The sequence below is a fragment of the Hyaena hyaena genome, unplaced genomic scaffold, assembly GCF_003009895.1.
Source record: "Hyaena hyaena isolate Hyena2069 unplaced genomic scaffold, ASM300989v1 scaffold_565, whole genome shotgun sequence".
NCBI classification, from domain to species: Eukaryota; Metazoa; Chordata; class Mammalia; order Carnivora; family Hyaenidae; genus Hyaena; species Hyaena hyaena.
In genome coordinates, this window is record NW_024081196.1 from 522,403 (window position 1) to 550,152 (window position 27,750).

Sequence of the window (27,750 nt, forward strand, 5' to 3'; positions counted from 1 at the left end):
GAGAGTGCTGCTATGAACATTGGGGTACATGTGCTCCTATGCATCAGCACTCCTGTATCCCTTGGGTAAATTCCTAGCAGTGCTATTGCTGGGTCCTAGGGGAGTTCTATTGTTAATTTTTTGAGGAACCTCCACACTGTTTTCCAGAGGGGCTGTACCAGTTTACATTCCCACAACAGTGTAGGAGGGTGCCCGTATCTCCACATCCTCGCCAGCATCTAGAGTTCTCTGATCTGCTTATTTTAGCCACTCTGACCGGCATGAGGTGGTATCTTAGTGTGGTTTTGATTTGTATTTCCCTGATGAGGAGGGATGCTGAGCATCATTTCATGTGTCTGTTGGGAATTTAAGGTGCCTTTTAAACATTTAGATTACTAAGTCCTATAGTTTAGGAGACAGGAATATAATTTGGAAGTCTTCACCATTTAGAAAGTAATTGAAACCATGGAATTATTTTTGCCCAGGAAGAGTTTGTTTATTGAGTGAGAAGTGAGGTCAAAGATACTCTAGACAGTCTTGGAAGAGAGTCCACATTCCCTCTTGTCCCTGTTCTTTTGTGCCACTAGCCTCCATATGCAAAGTCCCTGGTGAAGGTCTATTTGGGTATTCAAAGAATCTTGAAAACAAAAGATTTTTCTTGAGAGAGATTAATTTTAAGAGTAAGAAGCATTAAATACTGCAGTGTATTTAAGACTTGTGGTATTTTTCCCAAACTCACAGATTGCTCCCAGGAATAGAGAGAGTAGACTACCTACCTTACCTATGTCATCTCTATCCAGTCCACAGAACTGACATTTTCTTTTTTTTTGGTCAACTTCTCCTTTTTTTTTTTTTTTTTTAAATATTTTATGCATGAGAACCAATTCAAAAAAATAACTATGTTTATAATTGAGTAGTTTACCTATGGATATACAAGATATCTGTTTAGGGTAGGGGATAAGTTCAAAGCAAGAAGTTAAAGACTCTTTTTCACATAGACTGTCCTTGATAAATAGAAGGAAATCTGAGTCTGAATACTTCCATTTATAGGAGACACTATTGAAGATGTAGTTAGGCTTTGGTGTGAAGTAAGACTTCAGTGGTTAGACAGACCCTGATATACATGTGTTGTCAATAAACATTGATATTGAAACTTTCCAGCAACACAAGGTGCCTAGAGAATAACATGTTACAGTTTCAAAGTTTGAGAGTAGAAACCTGCATGTAAAAAATGAGGAACTACATGTGATAGGTCTAATTATATCTAAGGCAACAAATAGTCCTTTGGTGATATTTTTTTGGTGTGTTTAGGAATGAAAATACTGGTTATATTTAAAACACTACTTTGGAACTATTATACTTAAAAATTTGTTCTTATTCCTTTTCCTTATTGTGTCTATGTGTAAATATAATTGTTAAATATTTTATACTCCTTACAACTTATTTATTTATACTTATTTATGACAGAGACATGAGTTGACTCTTAATTTATCTCAGGAAATCAAAACAGTGTCTGGCAAATTTGAAATCTTTTACTGACCTCTAGCATGTAGCATGCCATAGGACTGATTTTGGAACCTGTTAAGAAGGTTAGGCTAGCTAGAATTCCTGAAAGTCAGGACAGGTGACATTGGTATTTATGATGGTTCAGTCTGACCAATTTTTGTCGACAATGAAGTGGAAAGAAATACTGAATTTGAATATATCCGGGGTACATAGGGTTATAGTGAAGACGGGAAGTTGCAAATGATGATAGAAGAAATCTCAGTGACCACAGAGTGGCCCTGTAACAAACCCAACAGAGTTTGAGATGGGATGTGTGAGTATAACAAAGTATAGATAATAATTTCAGTGTTCTTGAATTTTTTATTTGCTTGTTTTGTCTTATTTTTTTTCCCTTCAAATCTTTATTATAAATGTGCTATGGTTTGTACATCTTCAAAATGTGTTCAGAATCTAACTTCTTACCATTTCAGTCGCTGTTACCTTGGGCTTATCCACCATCATCTTTTGCCTACATTATTTTAGTTGTCTTCTAAATTTTGTTGCATATTGGACTCACCTGAAGATTTGAAAAAATACTGGTGCCTCCCTCATTCCCAGTGGCATTCCTTCGAATGTATTACAACCTGGGCATCAGGACTTTTTTTTAGCTTCTTGGTGTCTCTAATATGTACTCTCCCCAAATTATCAGAAAGTCAATAACCTTTCTCTGAAGTAATTTATTTTACTATATTTCTGCTTGTAGCCATGTTCATTTAATTTAGGACATTTCCATTTCTTAAAGTTGTAGAAGCAAGGCCTTCTTAGTTGTGAGTAGTGAAAGCTGACTGGCTGATTTAAGCAGATATGAAATTTACTAATATTATATTAAGTGGCTCACATAATTGGTAAAGGCTAGATGGGGTGGACTTTAGAAAAAGTACAGAAACAAAGAGAAGCTGAACAGCTAGAACCTGCTGTTCTCTGCTGAGTGACTGGATACCTCCGATTGCACTGGCCACTCCAAGCCGCTACTGGTTCTGCTGCTGTTACTGCCCTTGGAAACTAGATGTAACCTCAACTACTGCTGTCATCAGAAAGAATTCTGTCTTGTCTTTGCTTTTCTTTGTCATTAGCCTCCATATTCAAAATCCCTGATAGGTGTGTCTGTTTGGATTAGAAGAAGCTGCCAGGGCATGTGGGAAATGCAAGTATGTGACATTTTCAGTTTTTAATAGTGGGAGATAAGCTCCATCTTGCACCAAAACTCATGAAGTTGGGAAATTGCAACCAGGCAAGGACTTGACATGCTTGGAAGCCAACGAAATGACAAAGGTTTGCTATACATAGGATAGCCTACAATGTGTTATTTATTTTAATCAACTGGTCTTCAAACTAAGAACCAATAGGACATTGGTGTTATTCCATAATTATTTTTAAACTTTTAGAACCTGCTGCCTCGTGTCCCTTAGCAAGCAGTAAGAGATGACAAAATAAATGAGCAAGAAAGCAAATTAATAGGACAATTTAGACATATAGCTTATGAATATTGATATATTATTTTTGGAGACCAGTATAAGTATAAAATAGACATGTTTCTTGATAGTAAAAATGTTCTGAGTTTTTGTGATGGAAGTTATATATCAATGTTATATGTCAGCACTGTCCAATAGAAATAAATTGTGGACCACAGATGCAATCCATATGTGTAATTTTAAATTGCATTAAAAAAGTAAAAAGAAACAGGGGCATTTAATTTTAATAATATATAATTTAACCCAATATGTTCAAAATATTATTTCAACATTTAATCAATGCCGATATTTAAGGGATAGTTTGCATTCTTTTTCATATTAAGTCTTCAAAATCTAGTGTGTATTTTATACTTAAGAGTACAGCTCAGTTCAGACTAACCTCATATGAAGTGCTAAATAGCAACATGTAGCCAATGGATTCTGTATTGGACAGCACAGTTCTGTGGCATTTTGTAAAATGCTATATAACTTCCAAAGACTGCCCACCAAACATACTTCTCAGGAAGTGTTTTAGGTACCTTATGAAAATCTAATGGTTGTTTAAAAAATGTAAACTAAAAGTAATACAAAGTTCTTGGTTATTCAGTCTCTTCAAATCCAAAAAGGTTTTACTGGATTTTGCAGTGGTTTTTTGTTTTTGTTTTGTTTTGTTTTTGTTTTTGTTTTTTTAATGGTTGGAGGGAGGTATGAAATGGGGAAGAGAAACCTAATTTTTTTGTTAAACTTTCTGTTTATTATTTTTATATTTTATGAACATTTCAATTCATGAGGGATTGGAGGTGCCTTAGGCAAAGAAAGGCAGCAACATGCTGTAGTGCCAAGCTCGTGTGTGAATAATCAATGAATCATATTTTACTACATATAATAAATATGGCACTACTAGGCTTTAGTATTTGAAGTTTTGAAAATAAAGATAACAGTGATCATATATATTTCTTTCCCTAGATAATTCATGTTGATAGTAAGTTTTATGTTCTAATTATTTTTATTCTTACAGGCTGCTGAATCAGGAATAATAAAAGTTAAAACAATAGCTGCACGAAACACCGAAATTTTGGCAGGTAATTTTTTGCATTAAAAATTCAACAATTAATGAAAATTTCACTAATAGGAAAAGTACAAACTTTAAAACAACAAAAAACAGCCACCAGTTTTCTGTAGCCTCTCTTTTATGCCCTAGCATGCTGTTTGTAATGATAAAGAACATGTAGAAGTCCCTAACTTATGAATTAATTGGGTTTGCCAAGGGTGAATGTTATAAAATTCTCTGATATTAGAAAGCTTAAAACTACTAACTCTTTACAGGCAAGGATTTGCATTCTCTTCCACCTCTTCTCAGTCACCTACACCTTACCCATAAAAAGGCATTCAGTTAATATTTGTTGTATTGAATTGAAGAAATGGTTGGTTCTCAGTCCTCCTTCCAAGATCTATTTTATCTTTAATATGACATAAATAGGTGATAGTGTAGTATTATAAATTTAGTAGTACTATGAGTTTTGAATCGTGAGACTAAGACAGTATGGTCATGAAGAAAGAGTGGGAGTAGCAGGAAGGAAAGAAGAAAATGTTTTCTTACATTCTCTTGATTGAACCTGGTTTTCAAGGAGGAATTTCAAGAGTTCCTCTTTGAATAAAGAGTTTTGAATAAACTTTTGAATAAAGAGTTCCTCTTTGAAAAAGAGTTTCTCTTTTGATAGTCTCCTTACTTTTCTTTGGTGCCTTCTTGTTCTTGCCTCTGTAATGAACATGGAAAAGAAGGAAACTGGGTTTTCTGAGAATCTGTTACACGGGAGACATTTGTGCCACTCTACCTTAAAAAAGACAACCTTGTGGGGAAATATTCTTATTTTACAGGAGAACAAATCGTGATGCAAAGAGATAAAGTTACTTGACTAAGGTTCTACGATAAGTGGTGGAACTAGATTGAGGTCCTGGGCTGTTTAGAATCCAGGGCATCTTCTTCCTGCTACAGTATGCTGCCATGATATTGCCATGTTTCCACACTAGCCCCTCCCTCCCAGGTGTTTATACTTAATCATTGCTTACTTCCCATTCATTCTTCAATCTGCACTTCCAGTTCCAGAGATGCTATTGGTCTCAGCTGGTTACAGGAGAGAAATAGTCCTATTTAGTTAATGAACACAAAATCCAAATAGTCAAGAATCTCTCTAAATCTCATAAATTTCTTTACATTTTTGAAAAAGGATACCAGAAAATTCCTAATTGGTGGAATATCAAAGATTGTTAGAAAATGAAATGAAGACATTTTGGAGACAGTTTAAGGGTGGAAGGTGGATTTCACTTAAGCTTACAGTTTTGCAGGACATGTGCCCATAGGGTGAGCTCTCCTATGTTGCATCTGTTTTACAGCTTCTTTGATTTTGAATGATCTGTCAAAACACCATGTAGTTTCATAAAATTATGCATAGCATTGGATAATGCTCTTTGTGCATTTTGAGAAGGGGTATAGTGAAAGTGGTGGGTAAAGACAAAGGTATGTATGGTTGGATTAGAAGGGTGGGCTAGTGGGTTTTGGGAGATGCATGTTGGGTGGATTTAGCCACTGTGAGGAAATTAATGTTGAAAGATAAATTATAATCTGGATATTTTTAAGTTGGCCAGGCATATTAGAATATCATTACAAATACTAACTTTTGCTAACATAATTGCTGATATCATGGTTAGTCCTTAATCATTCTCTAACAATAGAAGTTTTCATTGGGTCTGTAGTTGATGGAAAATTTTATAAAGAGACTATTTCTTCAGAGGATCGCTGTCTGGTAGAGTTCTATACTAAAGTAAAATGTCTGATTGGTTAATCTTAAGGATGAGTAAGAAAAATTTTGTCTCAGTATGTGTTTAATGTATGGGGGCTATTAATTTGATTTTAATTCAGTTAGCTTTATTGAAATCAAGCTAGAACAAATAGTTATGCACATACAATTAATAGTTCATGCTTTAATATCCGTAGTGTCCTGGGCCATATACTCGAGGAGTTGTATTAAGATTTACACTATTTCTTAGCATTAAAAAATTTATTTTTGATGTTTTATTCGTTTTTGAGATAGAGACAGAGCGTGAGCAGGGAAGGAGCAGAGAGAGAGGGAGACACAGAATCTGAAGCAGGCTCCAGGCCCTGAGCTGTCAGCACAGAGCCTGATGTGGGGCTCGAACCCATGAACCGTGAGATCATGACCTGAGCCAAAATTGGATGCTTAACCAATTGAGCCACCCAGGGGTCCCTATTTCCTAGCATTTTTTGATAAGTATTTATAGCAACTGCTACTTTAAAATGTATACATTTTTAGACCACTAGTGTCTTAAAAATCATAGGCTCTTAAGAACAAGGAAAGAGTTTAGTCAATATAAAGTTTCTAAGCTACTTAATTAGAGTACAGTTAATGCTAAGAACAATTTTTAGTTGACTTTTTAAACAGTTTAATTTCCTGAGAAGTGTCTACTTGTCTATAGTGGTAGGGACTGTAAATTACTACTTTTGTGCTGTAATGGATGTTAAAGATATCAAACAATGGAGGAGCCTCAAATGAAATGGCATATTTGAATTCTCAGATATCTCTACATATTCAACAAATACAAAGGGTTGCTATAAAAATCAGAACCATTAATTATGATCAACTAGTCTGATCAGTGATACTTAGCGTAGATTTCTAGTTGACTTTAGTTTTCTGAGATTTATTTTTCAAGGGAAGGTTATTTACATTGCAGAATAAATCTTTGCTTTACATCTCCCCTTCTTTTAAGCATCCTCCTTTAATGTTTATTTTTCTTTGTTTTCACTGCTGTCATGAATGCTGACATAAGTGGGAATGCTATGCCAGGTAATGTCAGCATTGATTCAAATATACAGATCATTATCTCAACATTTCTTTTTCCTTTAAAGATAAAACTCTACAAATGAGAGACAGCAACATCACGTTTTTCATTTACAAGGCCAAATGCCTTAATCTTACACTTGACTACCATATATTACAAATGTTTTTATTAAGCCAGCTTACAGTATACTTGAAATGGACTGAGAAGGCTTGTGTTATACAAAAATTACGTAAAGAGAGAATCTGCTTTTTGAATATTTGAAACAAGGAAACGAGTGAGGTTGTGATATCTTAAAATTATGTATTTAACCCATACTCAAAACCGTAATGTTTACATCTACCTATGGCTGCTTTCAGCTACTGTCAGTATACAAATAGAATTTTTATGTAGATGATCATTGTGTATGATTTGTGTTCTTTTCTCACACAGTTTCCCTCATCTTTTTCATATCTACATGGTCTTATTACTAAAAGATCTTTAAGTAGTAATGAGCAGTATGCTTTGGAATTATTTTCTGATGTTAAAAGGTAATTTATCTGCTGATTTTATTTAGTATTTTCTATCTTAGCAATACATATGCTTGTGATAGTTTATAAATATCTGGAGAACATATCATAAATATATTCTTAATAAGGAGAAAATTATGTAAGAATCACTGGAAGAAATACAAAGATGAGTAGTGTAACTCACCTATAGTCTATATAGAAATACAAGAAATATACTTGAAAAGTGTGTTTGTGCCTGCCTTTCATCCTGTTTAGCTTACCTGCTTTTCCATTTGCCTTTTGAAGTCCTTTGCCAGAAATTTTTTCTTCTAGAGGACCCACCCACTTCCTGAGGTCAGGATCAATATCTTATTCTTCTTATATTGCTAGAAAGTTAGCACATTACATGGGGGAAAAGTAAGCCCTCGTTTAATGCAGGCTAATAGTGAGTGAGTCACTCCAAAATGCAAGTAAGTCTCTCAGTGCTGCCTCTAGTGTGTTTTTCTACTTCTCAGTCTTTATAATAATTTTACATGTTAATGATGATTCTAGTAGATGGATTTTGTTATACTTCATTCGTATCAGTCAGATAACAGAGGAATGAAGGAAATAGACTTTAAATGGAGAATTTTCATACTGTGGTAAATGCCAAGATGGAAGTATAGACAGGCTTATTTATTATGGGAACATAGAGAAGGCAGGCACCCAACCCAGTCTGGGAATCTGAAGCTGAGTCTCAAAACTTAAAAAGGAGTTTGCTCGGCACTAAGGTGTAGAAGCGGAAAGTAAAGTAGATTACTTAAATATATGAGGTATAAAACAGTTTGGTCTATTTGGATACACTATTCAAGTATTGCCGTTGCGTGACTTTCTGAGCTGCTTGATGGAAGGAGTTTGAATCAAGGAAGTGACACATTCATTTTAATGTTTTAATGTAAACTACTCGTCCAGCATTCTGCAAGGTGTATTTCAGTGTACCATCAGTAGAGTAGAGGTCTGTTGGTAGGCGGTTTCTAGAAATCCAGGCTAGATGACCCAGGGGTCTGTAACTAATTCCATGCACATAAGTTAACCTAGTGGGTGAGAGAGATTACATAGTTTCTCTACAGTATAATGTGTTCTTATTCTTTTTTCCTTGGATTTTTTTGAACTTAAAAACTTTTTAATGTGTATTCTGCCTTTTATTATATAGTAAATACGCTTTTTGATGGTATCTTTTGTATTTTTTTAAATTGCTCCATAATATTTTAGCAAGTGATTGTAGCTTATTTAACCATTCCTTTATGTGAGTCATGTTTCAGTATTTTGAATTAATTTTTTAAGGTAAATTTCTAGAAATTAAATGATTATATTTCTGTGATTAAATGATTAAATCAGAGTATGAACAGGTTCTTGGAATTTGTTACTGCAGTGCTGATAAAAGTTATGCCTTTACCAGTAATATGTGGGTGTACTTTTATAACGTCCTTGCCTGATTATTATTTTAAAAAATCTTTTTGGGAATTGAACAGGTAAATGACTTCTTATTTTAATTGATATTTCTTTTTAATATTGAACATTTTCCTCTGAGGTCATTAAATTATTTCTTTTTCAGTTTACATTTATTTCTTAGAGTTTTTGTTTTTCTTATCATCTTAATTTGAAGTATTTTATAGCAAAAGCATGAACTTCCCATCATGTTTTTATTTCCTGCAAGTCATTTACCTTTTAATTTTTAATCTACATGTTTTTCATTTTTACATAATATAATTTTCTGATTTGTTGCTCTCCACTTAGGAAGTTTTTCTCTTTCCACATAGTAGATAGTATACTACTTTCTTTTAATTTTTTGTTTGATTTTTTTCTTAATTAATAATATATGGAGTGATGTGAGGACCTAGATTGTTTTTCTTTTGCGAAATTACTAAGCAGTTGTACTAGCTAGTATCCTTTTTTGAAGAATCCTTCCTTTTTCACATAATGTGCTTTTGATATGAAACTGCCCATACTTTTATTTGTCCTCCAATTCTTGACTCAGTTAAAGTATTTTCAGACCAGTTGAGCCATTAAATTTTTTTAAATGTTGTTAGAAATATCACTTTTCCATAACTAAATTTTAAGGGGTTTTGAGGATACCAATCATGTCTACATCACATTTTATTTCTTTCACAAGAATTATAATTTGTTATTTAATGACCATTAAAATTTATCATGATGAAACTTTTATTAACCCCCGTTAATGTGGTTCATAGTGGGGTATCCTAGTTTAATTCTTTCTTTCCAGGATAAAAACTACAATTATGCAGTGAAACTGCTCAGAGCAAGGAAACCCCTAGGATATGGGGACCTGCTGGACCTCTTTCAGGTGTGTGAAAGTGTATCATTTGATCTCACAGTTATAAAATTTGGAAATAAAATACATTTATCAAACAGTGTTATTTTATTAAATGAGTCATGCTTATTAAGGGACTTAGGTAAAAGAAAAAAAAATTTTTTTTTCTTATCCCCTAAAAAGTCTGTCTTTATATTTTGAAGGAAATTGAAATAGAGAGTTTTGAATAAAAAGAGGTGACCTTTTCCTCTTAATTTCCTGGAATGAGTTTAAAAAATAGTTACAGCAAGATGTCTTTATGTCACTATATAGCTTTTTCCTCATTATGATTTCTAAAGTCTAAGCCCATAGGAAGGTATTTATTTTTTTAGAATGTAACTTTATTTTTTTAATGTTTTATTTCTGAGAGGGAGAGAGAAAGAGAGGCAGTGTGAGCAGGGGAGGGTCAGAGAGAGGGAGTCACAGACTGAAACAGGCTCCAGGCTCTGAGCTGGCTGTCAGCACAGAGCCCGACGCAGGGCTCCAACCCACGAACTGCGAGATCATGCCCTGAGCCGAAGTCTGACGCTTAACCGACTAAGTCACCCAGGCACCCCATAGGAAGGTTTTTATATAAAGTGATGTTTAAAAAACATGTCATTAAAACTATCATATATAAAGAGCATGTATCTCTCAATTAGAAGAGCAGGCTAATTTCTGTTTCCTAGGACTACTATCACTTTTAAAAGAAAAAAACTAACTTTTTTTTGTTATAATCTCTGTCTTACTGCATTGTGATCTAGATATGGTAGATATGTTTTTTTTCACACTATGTTTCAAAAGACAAAACAAATTAGTAGGTTGTATTTGTTTTTGTTATTGATGATTTATTCTGATAAAATCGAAACATCCTTTTTTATTATTTTATTCTCATATAAACTGGGAGAAAGAATGGGAAGGAGACAAGAGATAGATGTTTGATTCCTTTCAGTTATGTTAAAGTAAAATTCATAAAAAATATTTTTAATACTATTTTAATTTATCCTGACTTGAGACCCTTGGGTAACTATGACTGCCCTGTATACAACATTTTGCTGAAACTCACCTTACTTTATTCTAAGATGCACAGTTTTTTCACATTTTAATATTGCCTAAATTGGTATGCATCTTAACAGTTGATGGCATCTTACAGTCATTGTGGGCCAGGTAGTATGTAGCTGTCTTTTACGGTGTATATGAGAACTTGTTTATAGGTATTCATATTACTGTTACATTTAGTTATGTGCATTATTGATAACCTATAAGTTTAATTGCCATTTAAACTGTCACTCTAGTTGTTGTACAGAAATTTTCTGTTGACATCTTAATGGTAAGGTCACAAAAGCACCAGCATCAAAATATGCAGAATGGGTGACACTGGCTTTGAAGATTATCTCAGAAACAATAGTGAAGTACTCTTTCAAGAAATGAGGCATCCCAAACAATCTGAGTATAAAATGGGCAGAAGATCTGTATAGACATTTTTCCAAAGAAGACCTACAGATGACCAACAAGTATATGAAAAGATAGATGCTTGACATCATTAATCATCAGGGAAATGTACATCAAAACCACAGTGAGATACCACCTTACACCTGTCAGAGTGGCTGTTATCAGAGACAAAGGAATACATTGGCCATGATGGATGACATTGTGAGGAACTATTCTAAGTGATTAGAAAGCATTGTGTAAGTTTAATGGACAGTTAATTGACACTGATTTTTCTGTATGACAGTCCACTGTGTCTTGAAGTCATTTTCATCAGAGACTCTATGAAAGTACATTTTTTTTTTCCTTCTATGAGGACAGTCTCTTTCCTTCATTTATCTGAAGATTTTAGGCAGACAGTGTGAAAGTGCTGATCATTGGTTCCTCTTAGAGACTTTAACTGTTTTAACTTTGATTTGCTTTAAGTGCTGTTTACCTTAAAGAGTGGCAGCATAATGTTGTGGGAAGAATAGGGAACCAGGAGTGAGAAGACCTATTTTCAAAATCTGGCTTTAGCACTTACTGTGCACTTGAGCCAAATCATGCTCTATAAACTCTCTATGATTATTATGATACTCATATGAGAAACATGTTAACATCATAAAACTGATGCATGCAACTTGTTACTATTGGAAACTTTTATGTGTTGAACAGCATTTAATAACTAGGCTTGTTCAGCAGAGTTAGGGGTAGCCTCATACTTCAGCAATTCTGGCAGGAGCTAATATGGTAGGATATTTACTGCTTCGGAATAGTATTTTTTGAGCTTTACTGCCCTCTGTTAATCATTCATATAAATGTTTTGAAACATTGTTACAGAAACTTGTGTCTTGGTTTGAATAAAAATATTTATGCGAGGAAATAAGGCAAGGGAGCCCTTTTGGAAACACGGTTCTTTGCCAGTCATATTTGCCCTCTCTTAGCAGTCTTAAATCAGTAATTTATGCTGGCATACCGAAGGACTTTGCAGAGTATGTTGTAGGAAATTGTGGTCTTTATTTAGCATACTATAATGGGAGCTTTGGGAGAAAAAGGTAGGGATTTAAATGATGAAATTAATGTTAACACTGCTTTTACGTTATTAATGGTGATTGTGGATCGCTTTCTAACAATTTCTTTTGAAAACTCAGATTTGTATGTCTATTACAATTCTTAACCTCAAAAAATAATTGATGGGTGTCGTACCTTTGAGACTGATATACCAAACACATAAGTTTAATGTTCTCTTTCCTTGGAATCCCATGTTCTCTAAATTCTCTGAGGCTGACAGACCTGTCTTATTAATCTTTGTATGGCCATTGAGTGTGTGTTGATTTAGTTTCATTTTGTAAATTTAATTAGTATTCAGTTTGTGCATTTTCTAAATTTTTACATTTTTGTTGCCATTTTAAAACTTCTGAAATAATTGGCCTGGATGAAGGGGTTAAATTAAAATTTGGCATTATACCATGTGCGTCCAATTAACTTAAAGTAATGCTTTAGTAAAAAGAGGAGTAATGTTCTTGTTTTTAATGAGTTTGTTTCTTGAAGAAGAAATTAGGGCTCTGTAAATTCAAAGCATGTAATAAAATTCTGTGGAGTTTCTGAACATTCAGAAGGGTGATGAGGATGTATGTACTATTTTTAATTACTTTTTTTGCTCTAGAGTATTAATTTTTATTCGTATTTCTTCTGCACTGTTGAAGAATTAGAGTGCTTCTCTGAGGCAGGATAGAACTTCTGAGAAGTTGTCCTGAAAGAGTTTACAGCAGGAGATGAAGGAAAATCAAAAGACAGAGCTAGAAGAAGGGCATGGGAAAGCAGAGGTGGGGGCTGGTTAAGATACAGAGTCTGTACTATCTATCTGAAGTATTTTAACTCTTATTATTTGATTTCTGTTTTGGCATTTCTTTTACATAAAGGGGCTTTTATTAAGACTGTTACTACTGGCTGTTAATATATAAAAGTATTCCTACTTAGGAATTAGATTTAATAATTTATTTTATATGTGTTCTAAATAAAGCTTTGAAAGAGAACAGCTCAGAGGTTGTTCAGCCGTTCCTAATGGGTTGTGGAACCAAGGAGCCGAAGATTACTCAGCTCTGTTTGGCTGCCATTCAGAGACTCATGTCACATGAAGTCGTGTCTGAGGTAATGTGAAGATCTTCATTTCACCTGTGCACCTAAGAATCAAATCAGGAGTTTCCATTAGGGGAAAATGAAGCATACCTGATAATTTAATGTAAAAGAATTTATGTGCTTGAAGGACATGGCTTAATTTTAAAAGATCACCAAATTTTCTCACCATTAAGCACTCATGAATAAAGATGAAGTGCATTTTGTCATGTCATGACTAAGAAGTCACCATTGAGTAGTACAGATCGGTATCACTGAAGAGAATGTAATTTATAATTTTTTTAAAAAAGGAAAAATCATGACTTTGTTTATTATCTGAAGTGATAATTTGTGCATTAATTTCAGTGAATTATTTATAACTACCTTATGATAGTAACACAAGGAAAAACATTTCAGCACTCTCTCTGTATCCTGTTTTCAAGTGTAATGGTGTTTCTTTAACTTTGTACTCTATAAGGTTACTTTAATAGAAGTGATACATTCTTTTGCCTTTAATACAGATTCTAAGCAATGTCAGATTTAATTGAGTTTATAAATGTGTTGTTAATTTGAGTTGCATTTTGGTTTTTGTATGACATACTATAAATGGTACAATATATGAAACAGTAGTAGTTGCGTAGTTAATTTGCATATGTCTATATTTATAAATGTCCAAATGAAATATACCCATGTTGTAGAAGTGAGCTTTGATTTTTTTGACTAGATATCTCAGAACTGCATGCTGCTGTTTGCATATATTCAAATGGTGTATTTTAAAGAAATTTATTTCTTGAGAAAAAATTAGCTTAAATCTCAAATTAGTTGAAAGATGTATTTTGACCTATAAATCCAGAAATATGGGTTTTGTTATTATGACCAAGACATTCTCTCCAGGTGAGGTAATATTTTTCATATCTTTTCTTATTTAGGGACCTAAACACTTTATATTTTATTTGCTGACAGTAATTTAAATAATTATTTTACAGACTGCAGCTGGAAATATAATTAATATGCTTTGGCAGCTAATGGAAAACAGTCTTGAAGAACTTAAGTTACTCCAAACAGTTCTTGTTCTTTTAACAACCAATACAGTAGTTCATGATGAGGCACTCTCTAAGGTAGGAAACCTGTTATTAAAGTTAATAGTACTTTGGAGACAGTATTTGAATAAGCTTGCTGGAAGAGGGAAGCCTAGTACTGTTTGTACTGAAAACAACTTCCCTGTAGTTGTTGTGATAATGCGTGTTAAAAACCACTGGTGCCTTATTTTCTCCAGATTAGAGTTAAAAGCAGGTTAAGGTGATTGAGCAGAGTCGCTTGGAAATAGCTGACAGGCTTAGTCATGAATAGGAAATGAAAAGAGAAAAGTAGCAGAATATAGAAGAATAGGAAACAGAGAAAAAAAATGTGTTTGGGGTTATCAGTATTCTCCTCAGTTGCCCTGGGTATTCCCTGTAATAACTCTTCCTTCCCACCTTTTAAAAGTGATTTCACGTGTAGAGGCACTTGCATGGCTCGATCAGTTGAACATCTGATTTCAGCTTAGGTCATGATCTCATGGCTTGTGGGCTCAAGCCCCGCATCAGGCTGACTGCTGTCACCACAGAGCCTGTTTCGGATCCTCTGTCTGTCCCCCGCTCAGCCTCTCTCTCTCTCTCTCTCTCTCTCTTTCTCTCTCTCAAAAATAAACATAAAAAAGTATCTAAAATTGTAAAGTTTTATAAGGTGTATAAAATCACTTTGGAAAACTAGCATTTTCTGTAAAAGTTTAACTTGTACTTAACCATATGATCCAGCCTTTTAAATTCTAGTTACTTATCCAAAGTAAATGAAAACACAGGTCTTTACAGAGACTTGTATATAATGTTCAGAGCAGCTTTATTCACAGTGGTTAAAAACTGGAAACATCTCAGATGTCCATCAGCAGATGAATCGATAAACACACTATTGGTATACCTGTACTGTGAAATACCACTCAGGAATACAAAAGTACAAACTACCGATAGGAAAAACAACGTGGATGAATTTTACAAACATTACAAGGAACAGAAACCAGATACAAAAACCAGTGCATACTGAATGATGACTATATGTAGAAAATGCCAGCTTATCATAGTGAGAAAGGGAAGATGGTGGTTGCCTGGGGCCAAGTGTGGAGGAATAAACGGAGAGCAAGGGAGCACAAGGAGAGGCTTAGGTTGATGGAACCGTCTTGTGTCTTGGTTGTGGCTCTAGGTTGTTTCATGAGGAATATGACTGAAAGCACTCATCAAGTTAAATACTTAAAAAAGTTTTTAAATCTTTATTTATTGTTGAGAGAGGGAGACAGAATGCAAGCAGGGGAGGAACAGAGAGAGAGGGAGACACAGATTCGGAAGCAGGCTCCAGGCTTTCTGAGCTGTCAGCACAGAGCCTGCTGTGGGGCTCGAACCCACGAACTATGAGGTCATGACCTGACCTGATGTTGGACACTTAACCGACTGAGCCTCCCAGGCATCCCATCAAACTCAATACTTTAAAGGGATACAATTTATTGTATATAAATTATAGCTTAATCAATCTGAAGTTGATTTTTAAAAATAGTGACTCCTTTTAAAAAATTATAATTTTATTCATTTAAATGCTTAGCCTATTTATATTTCTCCAGATGACTTAGTGATGTAACAAACTTTGAGTACTTGTTTTTTGCAAAACAAGTCATTCTGGGTAAATAAAAGCACAACACATTTTTATATGCATATTAAAGAACCAAGTTGTGGGGTGCCTGAGTGGCTCAGTCTGTTAAGCGGCCGACTCTTGATTTTGGCTGAGTTCAAGCCCCTTGTCAGGCTCTGCTGACAGCATGGAGCCTGCTGGGGAAAATAAATAAATAAACTTAACAAAAAAGAACCAACTTGTGAAATGTGTGTTTCACATTATCTAACCAAATCTTAATGTGGCTGTATATTTACAGACAGTTGAATTATTTCAAAATCCAAGGTTTTTTGTGACTTTATTGTGTAACAGGGTGGGACTTTTAAGTGTCTGTGATTGGAATGGCCAAACACAGATTAGTTAGTTTTGGGTTATGTCAAAATAACTACTTATTACGTCTTCAACCTTACTTTACACTAACTGAAAATTGTTCTTTTAGGCAATTGTTCTTTGTTTTCGATTACACTTCACAAAAGATAATATTACAAATAATACAGCTGCTGCTACAGTGCGACAAGTTGTCACTGTTGTTTTTGAGAGGATGGTTGCAGAAGATGAACGGCACCGAGGTAGAGTGATAAATATAAATGTGGCTTCCTTTTCACAGTGGTTGGCTCTTTTTGCCATGATTCCTCTTCTGATTTTTCATCTTTGCCCTGTGAACTTAGGCTACCTAAGAACTAGAATGCTTTAAAAAATACATTTATTTTAACAGAATTATTATGTTGACAGTGGCAGTTCAGATAAACCCCCTACAGTGCTATCATCCCCAGAGTCCCAAGAAGAGACTCTTTACTTTCCATGTTTATTTCTAACTATGCACAATTTCACATTTTATACCAAATATTGCATTGTATGTATTTTCAGCCAAACATTACGTTCTATGAATTTTTCATGTTATTTTATTTTTGTAATTTAAGTTTTAATGGTTGCACTGTATTTTGTGGCTATTCAACAGATTAAAAAACTAGTTTCCTGTTGGACACTTATTGTGTTCAGTATTTTAATACTGTTTTGAGTGTCTTCCTACATATTTTTTCCATTTGATTTACTTCTTTAAGGTAAATTTCCAGGAATGAGTTTCTCCCACGTGAATTTTTGTCTGTGCCTGTTAACATGTGTTAATGAAGAATATTTATATAATGTAAGGATTAATCTTTTCATATTTTCATCAAATAACCTTTATTGAAACTATAAATATCTTTTTCTTTGTGAGTTTAAAACATTTTCTAAAAGCTTAGAACCATGTCAGCTGAAGATGCTTTTTCTGTTATGGTTTTTACACTTTGTTAACTTTTAACTATACAAATTTATGTTTGTTTCATTTATTTTTCTTATTGGACAAAAAGTAAATTTTTTCCCATGAATAATTTAAAAGATCATAAGGTGCTGCCATCATGAGCAACCTATCTGCTTTATTCACTCAAGAAACCAAAGAGTAAACTATTTTTCCCTTATACATAGCTCCCCCTCCCCCATTCTTAATATGCTATTTGTCATTTCATTTGAGGTTCTTTTGGTAATACTGATAAAAAAATGGCAATACTAGTAAGTAATGGTAATTACTCCCTACTCTAATAATTCCTTCACTTTTCCTGAAGTTCACCATTGGTCAGATTTTCACATTCAATTTCAAGCATTCTTAATCTGTTGCTTATCATGGTATTTCCACTTTGCTGTTTTTGCTGTTTTGTTTTTTCTGCCTTTTTCCCTGGAGAATTCTAGAATTTGAAATATAAAGGAGTAAAGTTACGGGATAAAATGCCAATTCTCCAATTTGGATGTGTTATATATTCATAAACTCAATATGATTACTGGATTGGCAGTTTTAGCTGTGTGACTCTAAAGACCAGTATCTTATTTACTTATTTATATTTTTAAAAACATTTTTTAAATTTTTTATTATTTATTTCTGAGAGAGAAACAGCATGAGCAGGGGAGGGTCAGAGAAAGAGGGAGATACAGAATCTGAAACAGGTTCCAGGCTCTGAGCTAGCTGTCAGCACAGCTCAGACCCAGGGCTCGAACTCACAAACTGTGAGATCATGACCTGAGCCGAAGCCGGACGCTTAACTGACTGAGCCACCCAGGCGCCCTGACCAGTATCTTATTTAATACTTTCTGATAAGGTAGAAATACTTAGAACCTTGTTTTGTTTTTTTTTTTTCCCCAGCTAGTCACTATGTCAACATTTATTCAAAGCAGGCTGTCATAATTTACAAAAAATGATATCTTATTAGTATTCCAAGAAGTACTGAGTTAGGAAACACCTTTCTAGCTGACTCTTAGCTAGTCAGTACCTATAACTGACATAGTAATTATGGCAGATCAAGCAGTTAATTCTCTTGTATATGCTGAGATGCTATTAGAAATTAACCATGTGGTAAACTTTTATATGTTTGTTTGATATTTAAAGGCACATTGAAAGATCATGTGAATTTCAAATTCATAAAATTAAAGGGGTTGGGGAAAGGGAGGCTGGGAAAATCAAATTTATGGATGAAGATGCTAAGTTTATAAATGCATAAAATAGTAGAAGTGATTTTTATGGTATTTTGTATAAAAATCGATTCCTTTTTCGAAGATCTCACCTTTATTTATTCGTATGTTTTTCATCTTATTGATATTTTCTTTCTTTTTTTTTTCCTAAATATAATTTATTGTTAAGATAGCTAACATACAGTGTATACAGTGTGTTCTTGGTTTCAGGAGTAGGTTCCCAGGATTCATCACTTAAAAACAACACCAGTGTTCATCTCAACAAGTGCCCTCCTCAGTGCCCATCACCCATTTCCCTCTTCCCCCTTTGCCCCCCTTCAACCCTCAGTTTGTTCTCTGTATTTAAGAGTCTCTTGTGCTTTGCTCTCTCTCTATTTAAAACTATTTTTCCTATTCCCTTACCCCATGGTCTTCTGTTAAGTTTCTCAGATTCCACATATGAGTGAACACATATGATATCTGTCTTTGTCTTACTGACTTATTTCACTTGCATAATAACCTCCAGTTCCATCCATGTTGTTGGAAGTAGCAAGATTTTATTCTTTCTCATTGCTAAGTAGGATTTTTTCACCCACTTCGGAGGCATAGTTCTGAGCCTATAAAGTTTGTAATTTCATAAACACATATTTTTTAAGTAGTACATATGACTTGTGAAAAGTCATCAGAAACTCTAAACCTCATCTGATTTTGACTGCAGATATTGTAGAACAACCAGTACTGGTCCAAGGAAATAGTAACAGAAGATGTGTCAGCACCCTCAAACCTTGTGCCAAAGATGCGTATATGCTTTTCCAGGTATTTCGATTGTTAAAAAAGATAATTTTTGTTATAGAATATAGTTTTGTGTACATTTTTGATTTTGGAATTTTTGGTTTGGTTTAATTTTTAAAGAGTCAGTTTTTAAAATTGTCAAATTTTAAAGTGTCAAAAGTGGTATTCCAGAAAACTTCTAAAATGTTAAAGAGCATCCCATCCATAGTTAAGTAATATGATAAAATGTAACATTTCATTTTAAGGAAATAGAATGAATTATACCCAGATGTAGAAAAATAACTAGTAATAAAAAAATCATTCCTTCAACTTAAAAATTTAACTAATAAGCCTTTGGCCTATTTACTATAATTTGTTATACAAATGCCTAATTTTTACATCATTCTTCATGAATAAATAAATCTTTTAAGTAAAATATTATCTATCTGCACTGAAAATTTTATTAGTTTTTTTTTTTAAATTTTTTTTTTTAAGGTTTTTTTTAATTTATTTCTAGAGAGAGAGAGAGAGCGTGAGCAGGGGAGGGTCAGAGAGAGAGGGAGTCACAGACTGAAACAGGCTCCAGGCTCTGAGCTGGCAGTCAGCACAGAGCCCGACGCGGGGCTCGAACCCACGAACAGCGAGATCATGACCTAAGCGAAAGTCGGACGCTTAACCGACTAAGCCACCCAGGCGCCCCATTATTAATTAGTTTTAAAGGGTTAGCATAAGTGTTTTTTCATTAAATGACTATTAACCATTTATATGTGCACGTTATATATTGTCAAGAGTTATATGATTCTTTAAAAGTTTACTTATTTAATCAAATATATGGTTTGTCAGAATTTGAATGACCAATGTTTAGTTTTTAAGGAGTAAAAATAGCTACTATATAAGAAGAGATAATTTTTAAAAATTTTATGAACTTTGAAAAGCACATTTCATTCTAGCATGTAAATGTTTTATTTATTTTTTTATTGTTTGACTTATTTTCCCAGGATCTCTGTCAATTGGTTAATGCTGATGCCCCTTACTGGCTAGTAGGCATGACAGAAATGACTCGAACATTCGGCCTTGAATTACTTGAGTCAGTCCTGAATGATTTTCCACAGGTCTTTTTACAAGTAAGTCATTTGTAGTATCTTGGAAGAAATTAATCTATAATTTTTTCACAGATAATTTTCAAGAAAGTAACATGTATTCTTTTTCCAATGTTAGAGGACTGAAAGAATTATAGCTTTAGACTTTAGAAATATGATAATTTAGTGTGTCTTACATTATCGTAGTGCCCTAGCATTTTGAAATTTTAACATTAAAATCCCGAGAGACTCTCGGGTGAGGCATTTTCTCAGTCTGTGGGTCTATGAAGGAAAGTGGTATGTGGGCTATTTTTTAAAATATTTAAAAACTCAAAAATTGTTACTGATTTTTACTTGTTTATATGTACCTATGTGCTTTTGAGTAATTTGTATGGAAAAAAGAAATAATCAATGCTTAATAATTAGTTTAACTTGCAATCCAGAATATTTCAAAATAGTTAATAGAGGAAAAAGTTAGAATCCAAACTTTTCATTTAACTTGCAAGAAGCTAAAGTCTAATACTGATTCAGTGATTTACATAGGGTTGCTTAGTTATTAGCAGATCTTGAACTAAAATTTAGATCTTTTTACTACTAACCTAGCTCCTTTCCCTACCATACTGACTCCCTAAGTGGCACTTCCACAATGTGTAAGCCAAGTGCTGCAATAGTAGAAGATCCTGTAGCCCAGGAATTGGAACTGAAATATTTATTATATGGTTGATAATTTGGGGGCATAGAGATCATGATGACTGTAGTGAGAATAATTTGAGTGGAGTTGTGGTGGTTCCCAGTGGTTATGAAAGAAGCTTAATTGTATTCAGTTGAGTACTGAGGGGAAAAAGTGTGAATAGATAAAATTTTTAAGAATTGTCTATAATATTTATTACTATATAAATTTAATTAGTGAAGTATGAAAATGTACTTTACTATGCTTTTCATCTTGGCAGTCAAAGAAAAGAACCATAGATAGGAGACTAGAATTTCAAATCACTTAACTCTAAAGGTCCTGTTTTGGGGACAAAGAATTAAAAAGTACATTAAAATGCATACAAAAGTCTAGAAGAATATTCATTTGGAAGTTAGCAATGATCAAATAACTTTTCTCCAGGAAGTGAGATTAGGCAAGGCTTTTAATTTTATCTTTTCGCTTACTGAAATGGCTTTTATTTTTATCTTTTCACTTTTTTTCTCTGATGAATCTGATTTTTAAGAGGAGACACTTAAAAAATTTCAATTCTGAGCAAATAAACTGCTCTCTGCCTTATTTTTTCCCTTTTCTGTAATATTAAAGGATTAGATTGGGTGATTTCTATGATTGTCTTGTTCTCAGCCTCAGTGGTGTTTGGATGATTAAAAGAATAAAATAATGTATATTTGAGGTTAGACGTTAATTATACACTGGACTTTATAATTATCAGTAAAATGGGACTATTTTTGGCTAATATAGATAGGAAATTTTAACAGGTTAAGGAAAGTTTTTTGCATAATATGGTATGCTTAAGTAAATTTTAGGAATCCTTTGCAAGATTCCCCAGACTTTAAAATACTTATGTGGGGTGCCTGGTTGGCTCAGTTGGAGGATCATGAGACTCTTGATCTTGGGGTCATTAGTTCAAGCTCTGTGTGGGTGCAGAGATTACTTAAATAAATAAAACCTTAAAAAGTAAAATAATAATGCTTGTTTGTCATTGCATTTTTAAATACCATCTTATTGTGTTCTGTCAAGCATCTAAGTAGAACAAAGTATTAAGTTAATTATTAAATCTTCCATACATGAATGGAATTGTTATCTTGGTAAAATGAAATGAATGAATTATATAACATATTTTATTAATCTGGTATTCTCTCTGCTGCCTATTTTATTTTACTTTTTTTTTAAGATGGAGAGACAGGATGCACTAAGATAGGAAATATGATTTTTTTATTTTTTTTATTTTTTTTATTTTTGAGAGAGAGATCGAGACAGTGTGATCAGTGGAGGGTCAGAGAGAGAGGGAGATACAGAATTCAAAGACAGGCTCCGGGCTTTGAGCTACCTGTCAGCACAGAGCCTGACACGAGGCTCAAACCCACGAACTGCGAGATCATGACCTGAGCCAAAGTCAGACACCTAACCAACTTAGCCACCCAGGCGCCCCTTTGCTGCCTATTTTCAATGCTTTAGCTGCTTGAATTTGTGTAGTATGTTTTCTTCTGTTCTTTATGTTTTTAATTGATAGTGTCCTACCAAAATTAAAATTCCTAGTAATAAACCGCTTAATTCCAATTCATTAGATTCCTTTTTAAATTAGATACTTTTTAAACTTTTTGAAATAATGATGAACATTTTGATCTTACACTCTCAAAGAGCAGCACTAATTTCATAATTGTGTATAAACTAGAGTAATAAACTAAGCATTAATAAAGCTAAATTATTCATACTGATTATTAACAAGTTTTATTTGCTAGTATGTCTGTTTGAAAAGTAGTAAGTAAAAAGTAAAAGTAGTAAGTACTAACTTCTTTTTTTTTTTTTTTTGTCTTTGCAAATAGCACCAGGAGTTTAGTTTCCTTCTCAAAGAAAGGGTGTGTCCTCTTGTGATAAAACTCTTTTCTCCAAATATAAAGTTCAGACAAGGTTCCAGCTCTTCATCTTCTCCAGCACCAGTTGAAAAACCGTATTTTCCTATCTGCATGCGTTTGCTGAGAGTAGTATCTGTTCTGATTAAGCAATTTTACAGTCTCTTGGTAAGTGCTAATTTTCATACATGTTTGTAATTGCAAGCACTGCTCTTTTTAAATGATGATTTATTACAATGTATTCAGCATCTTTGCTTCAGAATTTTTTAGGTATTTATAGGAATTCTCCTAGTTACTCTAATAAGGGTTTATGCTATCCTTTATTAAAGCTTGCTTATGTTTATATAGTATGTTTAATGTATATCAAGGAGAGTCATGGCCTGTTATCTGAAGGCAGCATAGAGTTTGTGGCTTGGGAATTTAGCTTCTTAGCTAATTTCTATATTTTGTTTGAAGGATAGTTAAAATTATAGTATCTTCAATTTATGCTGCTTTCATTTATACTATTTTATGTATCTTAACAGATTAAAGCAAAGAAGTTAAAAATTTGGTGAACTCTAGGATTAATAATCAACTATTTTGGCTTCTAATCCAGTATTATATTTATTTGCATAAATTTGAATTTGTTGTGGTATTCCTGGTAATAATACACCAATGTAACAATATTTCTTAGAGAAAATGGTGTATTGTATTTCTTTTTAATTTTATGTTAAGTCAAATCCAGCATTGTATTTTTTTTAGCTTTATCCTTAATTTTAATTAACAGGAATAATTGATTATTGATCATTGTGGAGTAGTAAACTATAAACTTATAATACCCCTCATACTGTGAACAGCTGATTTGCTAAATATTAGAGATAACCAACAACTTCAGAAACTAATAGATAGTAGTTTATCCTAAATCCTATGGAAAGCTTTTTAAAATAAAGGGCTTGGGGCTTTTTTTTTTTCTTTTAACTACTTAGGATAAGCATGTTATAGATTTTCTTTTCATATTCTAAATCCATTTATGCAAGGTTTATTCAGAAATAATCTTTATAAGCACTGTAGTTATAATTATTTCTGGCCACAAAAGATGTATCTATAATATACATTGATGTATTTAATGCATGGTTTAGAGATAGCTGTAGGAAATCAAATCACTTCAAAAGTATTGCTATTTATTAGGGACAGTGTTATCAAAGTTGGGTGTCAAGGGTTTAAGAGTCTTTTGGTACACTTAACAGTTGTTGGCTTGGACTTTTTCTCTTCTACCCATGTAAATAATATATAATTGAACATTTAGGTACATAAGTTTATAAACTTACTTTATTTCATAGCTCCATCTTTCTCTGTAAGGATTAACTTTTTTTTTTTTTTTAACTTCTAATGTTTTATTTATTTTTGAGAGAGAGAGACAGAGTGTGAGCTGGGAAGGGGCAGAAAGAGAGGGAGACACAGAATCCGAAGCAGACTGCATGCTCTGAGCTCAGCACAGAGCCCTACACAGGGCTCAAACTCATGAGCCATGAGATCATGACCTGAGCTGAAGTTGAATGCTTAACCGACTGAGCCACCCAGGTGCCCCAAGGATTAACTTTTTAAAACTTACAATCAGTAATTTCTGTCTAGTTTCTGTCTCACCCGATTCTTGGAGCACTGATAGGTAGCACACCTGGGCCTGCTAGGAACAAAGGCAAGCCTGTTGCTTGCTACTGCCCAGAGAGCATAGTACTACTGCAGACATACAGCATGGGAAGCTTCTGAATAGAAACAAGTAAACGTCTTCAGCTGGGAAATTATACACTCAAGCCCAGAGGAAACACATTGACAAAAGAGGTTTGAGAGGTTTCCAGGCTGATTGGTGAAGTTCTCTCCCTGTACAAAGCCAGTCCATAGAGACTAAAAGAGTTGACTTTTTCAACAACAACAAAAAAATAAGGCATACAGAGAAACAGGGAAATATGACTCAATTAAAGGAACACAATTAATCTCCAGGTACTAACTATAAAGAAATGGAGATTAGTGAAATTACCTGACAAATTCAGAATAACTGTCATAAAGATGCTGAGTGAGCTAAAAGAGAATACAGACAACTAAATGAAATCAAGAAATGGTGTATGAATAAAATGAGAATATTGATAAAGAGGTAGAAACTATAAAGAACAAAACAAAAATTCTAAAGCAGAACAATACAGTAATTCTGAATTGAAAAATTCAGTAGAGAGGGGTCAACAGTAGACTAAATCAAGATCAAGAATGAATAAGCATACTTGAAGATAAGTCATTTGCAATTACCAGGTCACAGGAGCAAAAAGATAAAAAGCATGAAGAGCCTCTAGGGGGCTTCTGGCATATCATCTAGCAAAGCAAGATACGCATGTCTAGGAAAAGCGTACTGGGTTGCACTCCTACACTCACAATACCTCAGATACCAGATGTATGGATTTTTTCCCCCACATCAGCCAATTCTCTGACAGCCAGATATCGTGCATTCAGTTCAACTCTGATACTAATCAGTTAGTACAGACCCTATAGTTAAGGGCTCAGTCCCACAAGACTCCCCCATTGCACATGCCAGTCACAAGTAGTGCATTGCATGGTTATCCACAGATTTTCTAAGTTGGCTGTAAATGGGAAGTTCCCACAGTCTCCTCTTTGGGTTTGATAATTTGCTAAAGTGGTTCACAGAACGTAGGAAAGCAGTTTCGTTACTATTGCCTGTTGATTAGAAAGGGTATTTTAAAGGATAGCAGTGAACAGATACATGAAAAGATTCACAGGGTGACATCTAGAAAGGTCCCAAGATCAGGAGCTTCTATCTCCGTGAAGTTGCAGTGTGCTACCCTCTTAGCATATAGATATATTTGCCAACCTGGGAGCTTCCTAAACTCCATACTTTTAGAATTTTTATGAAGGCTTCATCATGTCAGCATGATTGATTATTAACTCAGTTTCTACCACTCTCCCCTCTCCAGAGAATGAGAGGTGAGGCTGAAAGTCTCAGGCTTCTAATTATGATTACTTTTTCTCGTATCCGATAGCCCCTGTCTTGTAGTCCACCAAGGGTTGCCTCAAATGAAAGAATCACATAGGAAATTTCAGGAGACTTAGAAGCTCTGTGTCAGATGCTCCTATCACTCACGAAATGATGAGAATTGTAGGAGCACAGTGTCAGGAACCAGGAGCTGAGACCAATATATATATATTATTGCTTCATAATACATTATGGGTGTCTCAAATGAGGAAAGCAAGGGGCAGAGAGCCAGTTTGAAGAAGTAATGGGCAAAACCTTCCCAAATTTGAAGAAGGAAAGGGACATACAAATTCATGAAGTCCAGAGAATTATAACTAGGATTAATCTAAAGAGAACTATACCAAGACACTTTATAATTAAGCTGTTAAAAATTTCAGAGAATCTTTAAAGCAGCGAAAGAAAAGTAACTCATCATGTGCAGGGGAGTGCTCATGAGACTCAGTAGATTTCACAGCAGAAATCTTGCAGCCCAGAAGGGAGTGGGGTTTGTATTCAAAGTATTGAAAGAAAAAAAACCCTACCAACCACAAATACTATATACAGCAAAACTTTCCTTTAATAATGAAGGACAAATTAAGACTTTCCCAGACAAACAAAAGTTGGTAGAGTTAATTGCCTATGATAAGGCCAAATATCTATTACTCCCCTGTGTATTTTTCTAAATATTATCAGAGTTGTCTTAGGAAGGCTTCTCTAAGATGCTGGTTTAACTACATTAAATTAAGAGTATAGGAAGAAAAGATATCCATTTACTATATGGATGTATATGTTTTTCCTTTTCATATCAACTAGTCAATGATAGAACACCAAGTCTTCTATTCTTACAATAATGCAACATGCTATAAAAAACTTTTGTACTTTTATTTAAAAAAAAAAAGTCACCTTGGTGCTGACTTGTACCCCCTCAAGACTAGGATTTCGAAGCCCTAACCCCTAATGTGATAGTATTTGAAGATGGAATCTTTGGTGGGAGATAATTAAGTTTAGATGAGGTCATGCTATAGGGCCATCATGATGGGGTTAATGACCTTGTAAGAAGAGACACTAGAGAGCTTTCTTGCTCTCGCTCTCGCTCTCTCTCTCTGTCTCTCTCTGTCTCTCTGTCTGTCTCTCTGCCATGTGAGAACACAGTGATCAAGCAGCTGCCTGTAAGTTAGGAAGAGAGCTCTCATGCAAATCTGACCTTGCTGGCACCCTGATCTTAAACTTCTCGCCTCCAGAACTGGATAAATAGATTTCTATAATTTAAGCCACCCAGTGTATGGTATTTTGGTATGGTATCTCAGCAAACTAAGAACTTGGTTTGTGTCCACGGTTCTAGTATGTAGCTACTCATCCAATGACTTCTTCAGAGATACAGGTACCTCAGTCCTCAGTAATTTCGGTTTTGGATGAAATTGCTGTTTTTGAGTGAATATATTTCAGACACTATACAAAGTATTTTACATATATTCACTTAGACTTTACTACAGCTGAAAAAATAAGGCTCAGGATATTTATGTAACTTGCCTGAGATTATACTTTATAAGCACAGAGCTGGAATGTTAACTCATTCTTTTAGATCCCCAAACCCTCTCTCTTAATCTCAGTGCATTTTACTTCTACTCTGTTTTCTTAGTTCTCATTTCTTTTCTCTCCAAGGCTGTTAAGTGTCACATTTTTCATACTGTTACCATACCATTCTCCATATTTTGACTGTAATCTCCTTGACTTAGGGGGATAAAAGGAGAAGATAAGTAACAGCATTGCCAGCTACAGGAAAGATTGAATATTACTTCCTAAAGGTAGAGAAAGGCCTACTTCCGTGTACTTCACTCATGGCGGGTGATGCCCAGCTGGTAAAATTTCCCTTCCTAATAGGTTTAGGACAGTGTTTGTAAAGATGAATTCTTCAGTTATATCTAAAATATTAATACCTCAC

The 27,750-nt window shown here is 34.1% G+C and overlaps 1 protein-coding gene across 3 annotated transcripts in view; it reads left to right on the top strand.

Moving 5' to 3' along the window:
- Positions 1-27,750, top strand: part of MON2 (MON2 homolog, regulator of endosome-to-Golgi trafficking) — a 110,377-nt gene that overhangs the window by 11,330 nt on the left and 71,297 nt on the right. For 2 of the 3 annotated variants that reach the window (XM_039256216.1, XM_039256217.1), the window contains exons 2-8: positions 3,994-4,057; positions 13,138-13,265; positions 14,216-14,347; positions 16,363-16,492; positions 19,120-19,217; positions 20,171-20,296; positions 22,787-22,981. In XM_039256216.1, the coding sequence (XP_039112147.1) occupies positions 3,994-4,057; positions 13,138-13,265; positions 14,216-14,347; positions 16,363-16,492; positions 19,120-19,217; positions 20,171-20,296; positions 22,787-22,981 (873 nt within the window). Of the gene's footprint in view, positions 1-3,993; positions 4,058-9,611; positions 9,663-13,137; positions 13,266-14,215; positions 14,348-16,362; positions 16,493-19,119; positions 19,218-20,170; positions 20,297-22,786; positions 22,982-27,750 lie in introns of those variants that run through there. The other variant, XM_039256218.1, reaches the window with a different exon arrangement.